General features: G+C 51.8%; 1 gene segment (V, D, J or C); it reads left to right on the top strand.

Moving 5' to 3' along the window:
- The first annotated feature begins 4,166 nt into the window (after positions 1 to 4,166).
- Positions 4,167 to 4,608, top strand: LOC123256223. The segment is given in 2 exon segments: positions 4,167 to 4,222; positions 4,304 to 4,608. Coding segments are annotated over 2 exon segments (351 nt in total).
- Positions 4,609 to 4,634: the final 26 nt, after the last annotated feature.

Raw genomic sequence — 4,634 nt, 5'->3', positions numbered from 1 at the left:
CCCCAGATCCAGCCCCAGTGCAAGGTCCCAGTAAGTGAAGTTTGCCATGTTATTTGCATGAGACAACTGTCCAACCTCAGGAAACATAAGAGGACCTGACTAGAGTCCAGCCCAGACCAGAACACAAGGCAGGAGATGGGCAGCAGAGGGCAGTTCTTCCAGAGGGAAGAACTGAAAACCGATGGACACCCAAGAACCAGTGCTGAAGAGAGCAGCATAAAAATCTGAGCTTTGTCAGCACAGAACACATTCTTAACATAAGCTCAAGGGGACAAAATAGGCTGGAAAATAAGCACGCAGTAACCCTCCCAAGTCCATGCTATTGCCGTCCCCATGGAACAGATATGGAAACTGAGGAAAATGAAAGTTAAGTGACTGGTCCTGGCTCACGAAGCCAATGAGTGTCTGAAGCCAGATTCGAACTCAGATCTCATTAGATGCAGTCATGTGGGAGGGTGCAGGGGACGGAGGGGGCTGTGGATCTTGAGGAAACCTTCCCCCAGACCCTGATGCAAGCCTGCCAGTCCTTTCACCCACTTCATGCCTAGACGTGCAGGGGTGCCCAGCCTGCTGCTGTCCCATCTCCAGGCTCCAGGAGCCAACCTGCCAGCCAGTGCTGGACCTCTACCGGGGATTTCATCCATCCCCAAACACCCAGATTCCCAGGTTTGTCTCAGCCTGGAAACACCCCCAGTGAACGTGGAGTCCTTGTCAGAGTCAGTGTGCAGAAAGGCCCGGCTTCCTTTTCTCACACTTCACAGGACATGGAGCTTCCATCACTGTGAACGGGCCGCCTGGTCCAGAGTGTGGATCCTGCGCTTCTGCCTGTGCCCCATGCTGGGACGCACCAACATGGTCGCTGCCGTCACCTGCTGGAGCTTCCCGGGAGAGGCGGGAGAGTCTAAAAAGCCTGTGCTGTCTCTTCCAGGTAGTCTTCTTGGGCTTCATCCTGCCTCCTGGGGCTCGTCCTATTTCTCCTAAATGCATTCAGGCTCTCCAGCCACCCTCTGAGCCTCCACTGGGTTACAGCTGAGTCGTCCCTGGAGCCTCGGGACACAGACACAGCGAATGTCTCCGTTTGGGCCCCAGTCACGCCTGCTAGCCTAGCCGTGCCCCAGCCGTGACAGAGAACCGGGTGCCAGCTCCTCTGTCTGCAGCATGAACCACGATGCTCCCTCCCCTCCTGCTCCCTGAAAGAACCTTCTGCCATGCCATGCTCCATAGCGCCCTATAGGGAGATGGGAGGAAGCCCCTGCAGTGCAGAAGTCGGACTGTCCTGGCGTGAGCTGGGCTCGCGGGAATTTTGGGCATCTGGGGAAGAGCCTGCAAACACCCTGCAGTGGCTGTTACTGTCTCAGCTTTGGTGTCAGATAGAACCATCTAACTAATAGCCCAGCATTTCAGGAGAAAAGTCATTTGTTCTGCCCACAGAAGGTCCATTCCAAGACCTGCTCCACGTGGATTTCTGCCTCTTGACTCAGTTTCCCCATTGTCACATTTCCTTTTGAACGGAGAGTTTTTCCTGCTTTAATGCTGGCAAAGGCACCTGCTATGTTTGTGGACTATTGGGCCTTCCTTAGCCGTCAGAGTAACCCGTTGCCTTGTCCAGCCTGATTGTGCATAGTTATAACTGTGTCTCTCCCTTTTCCTTTGATGGGAAATTTCTGTCATCCAGACCCTTAAAGCGTCTAATCCGCCCAAAGTGGGGGCATAGACATAAAAATGGACCCAATTTTCCAATGTACACATGTTTAAAATTGACTATCACACTGTTAAGCCTGGAAACGACATCCGGTTCAGACAAACACGCCTGTCCGAGGACAGTTAGGAAGGATTTGATCTTTCTGGGCACGGCGAGCCTGGCAGCAGCAGTCTCCTGGCAGAGGTAAGAGTGGATATTCCTGGACTGTCACAGAAGAGTGGGATGTGCCCCCTGAATGCCACTTGCAGTGTGCCAGTCCTACCTTGGCCTTCCTTTTTCCTGAGGGTCCATAAATGGTAACTCTCTTCGCTGTCATTCACGGGGAGCTGGAGTGCCCCCAGGGGGCTCCCTAAAACAGCGGGGGGGATGCGTGGAATGGTAAATGAAAGCACTCCCACCCGGAAGTTCAGCACTCCATGGCTTAATCCACACACCAACCACCACCCAGCAGCTCCCATGGTTAGGACATAGTTTGAGCCGTGGGAAAATCAAACCTACCCAGCAGGAGAAACTAAACAACAAAAAGGGGTTCTGGGAAGCTTATCTTCTTAGGGCTCTGAGAATGCATTATTTCCTTCTAGCAGTAAACAGATGGGCACCTGGAGCAAAGACCTTGATTAGCTCAGCCTCCCTCTCTCCAACTTGCTCTTCTCTGAGCTTGTACCCCTTGCCTGACCTTACTCAGTAATCCTAGAGGGAGGGGAACATGGCAAGGAGGATTTAACTCTTTGCATTCTCTACAGTCATTGCTGGCTTTTAACATTAGGAAATGGAGTGAGTTGCAGGAAAAATCTGAACCCAATCCAGCAACATCTTCAGAGTCTGGGCAAGTGGGATGACTTAGAAAACCTTCCAATGGGTATTTCCATCTTCCAGAAGGACCTAAACAGAATGTGTTCCTGCAACATCATTTAAGATGCTACACAGGGACAGGATTCTACCGCCACAATGACGCTTCCATCCTAAACCTCAGGGACTTCTAAGGCTGGACCTATGGAGATATCCAGAGATTAGACCTGAGCAACCACTGCCAGGTCACCATCTTGGACCAGGGACTTTTCCCAATAGAACCAGGCAGACCACTCTAGAACAAGACCAAGACCCCCATCACAGAAAGTTATCTTCTTCCATGGACCTAATTTACTTTCCAATCATTCCTCAAGCACTATCACTTCATTTGCAGAAACATATTTCACTCTTTCAAAAAAATTTCCTTCATCTCTTCCAGGCCTACTAGTTGTGTGGGGGCTTGAGTTCAGGTTGGGCCCAAGAGTCACTTTGGGAGAGAAGTGGACGCTCTCCTTAGAGTGCCTGGAAGCTGCCTCTGCACAGCAGCTCTCCCCCTTCTCGGTGGGGGCAGCATCCAGACTTCTTCCAACTCTAAGAGGCCGTGTTTCTTCACAGTCTGTAGCTGACCCTGAAGCAGTGGAGGTTGGGGCCGTGACAAACACAAATGGATCTCAGAGGCTTTCTACTAACATTATAAGCATTTATTAGTAAAGAGAGAGCAAGAGAGAAATAAGGTTTCCAGCCTTTCTAACTTAAGGTATAATTCTGGTCCTGGAAGGTAGCCCTCATGGTTCCCTCAGAGGAATTGCTTGCCAGAGGTGGCAAGATAAGATGAGAGGGCTGAGAGAGACAGAGAGACAGAGACAGAAAGAGACAGAGATAGACTGTTATCTATCTATCTATCTATCTATATCTATATATATATCTATATATAGATAGATAGATAGATATATATATATAGAGAGAGAGAGAGAGAAAGAGAGAGAGAGAGAGAAAGAGAGAGAGGGGAAGAGAGAGACAGAGACAAAAAGAGACAGAGACAGAGACAGAGAGAAAGAGATAGACAGAGACAGAGATAAAGGTACCTAATCAGCTTTCTCTGCTGGTTTTTCAAACCTCAGCTCCTCTCCCCAGATCCTTGCATTGGCCAATGGCTTGCCATCTGGCTTCCTGGGTGCCCCACAGACACATGGTTCTGTGATTCCTCTGGCCATCCACTGGCATCGTCTTCTGGGATTAAAGTAGGTTGGGGGGGTCCCCCAGAGAATTGCCATCCACACAGGTCTCTAAAGAGAGAGCTAAGAATGCCAGGAAGTCAGGGGCCTTTGGGCCAGGCTCTAGCAAAGGGCACTGGAGGACTCCCCCATGTCAGTCATGGTGGGAGGTCACAGTTGGCTAATCACACAGCCACCAGGGTGGGCAAGCAGCCCTGGCTCTGCATGGATGGCTGCTTCCTGAGCCGGCCCAATGGGGCCACCACAGACCAGGCTGTCCCTGTCTCACCCACTCCATGCCTGACAACAGGGTCCCCCCTTACTGGACTCAGATAACTGTGGCTGGGGAACATATTTGCATGAAGCCAAGCTTCCTCTTCTCAGGGCAGGGTCAGGCAGGATGGAGGGATAAGAGAGCCTGGCAGGAGCCCAGCCCAGCTCTGGGGCCTCAGGAAGCAGAACATCTACACCATGGCCATGACTCCTCTCTTTCTGATGCTGCTCACTCTCTGCAAAGGTGGGGAGTAGTTCTGGGGGGTACTGTGAGAGGAGAGATGGGCAGGATTCCTCTGACTCATGTGTCTCCTCTTGTTCTCAGGGGTGAGCTCTCAGGCTGTGGTGACCCAGGAGCCTGCTCTGACTGTGATCCCAGGAGGAACCGTCACCCTGACCTGCAGCTCCAGCACAGGGGCTGTCACCACTGGGCACTACCCAGCTTGGTTCCAGCAGCATCATGGCCGGCCTCCCAGGCAACTCATCTATAGTACCAACAATCTGGCATCAGGGGTCCCTGCCCGGTTCTCAGGGTCCCTCCTTGGGACCAAAGCTGCCCTCACCATCACGGGGGCCCAGGCTGAGGATGAGGCTGACTATTACTGTATCTTGTATTACAGTGGTCCTTAGCACAGTGAGAGATTCAGATGAGGAAA

This window comes from Gracilinanus agilis, unplaced genomic scaffold (genome assembly GCF_016433145.1).
Source record: "Gracilinanus agilis isolate LMUSP501 unplaced genomic scaffold, AgileGrace unplaced_scaffold57124, whole genome shotgun sequence".
In the NCBI taxonomy this organism is placed as follows: Eukaryota; Metazoa; Chordata; class Mammalia; order Didelphimorphia; family Didelphidae; genus Gracilinanus; species Gracilinanus agilis.
The sequence above is the reverse complement of the archived record's forward strand: the minus strand, read 5'-3'. Positions and strand labels throughout refer to the sequence as shown.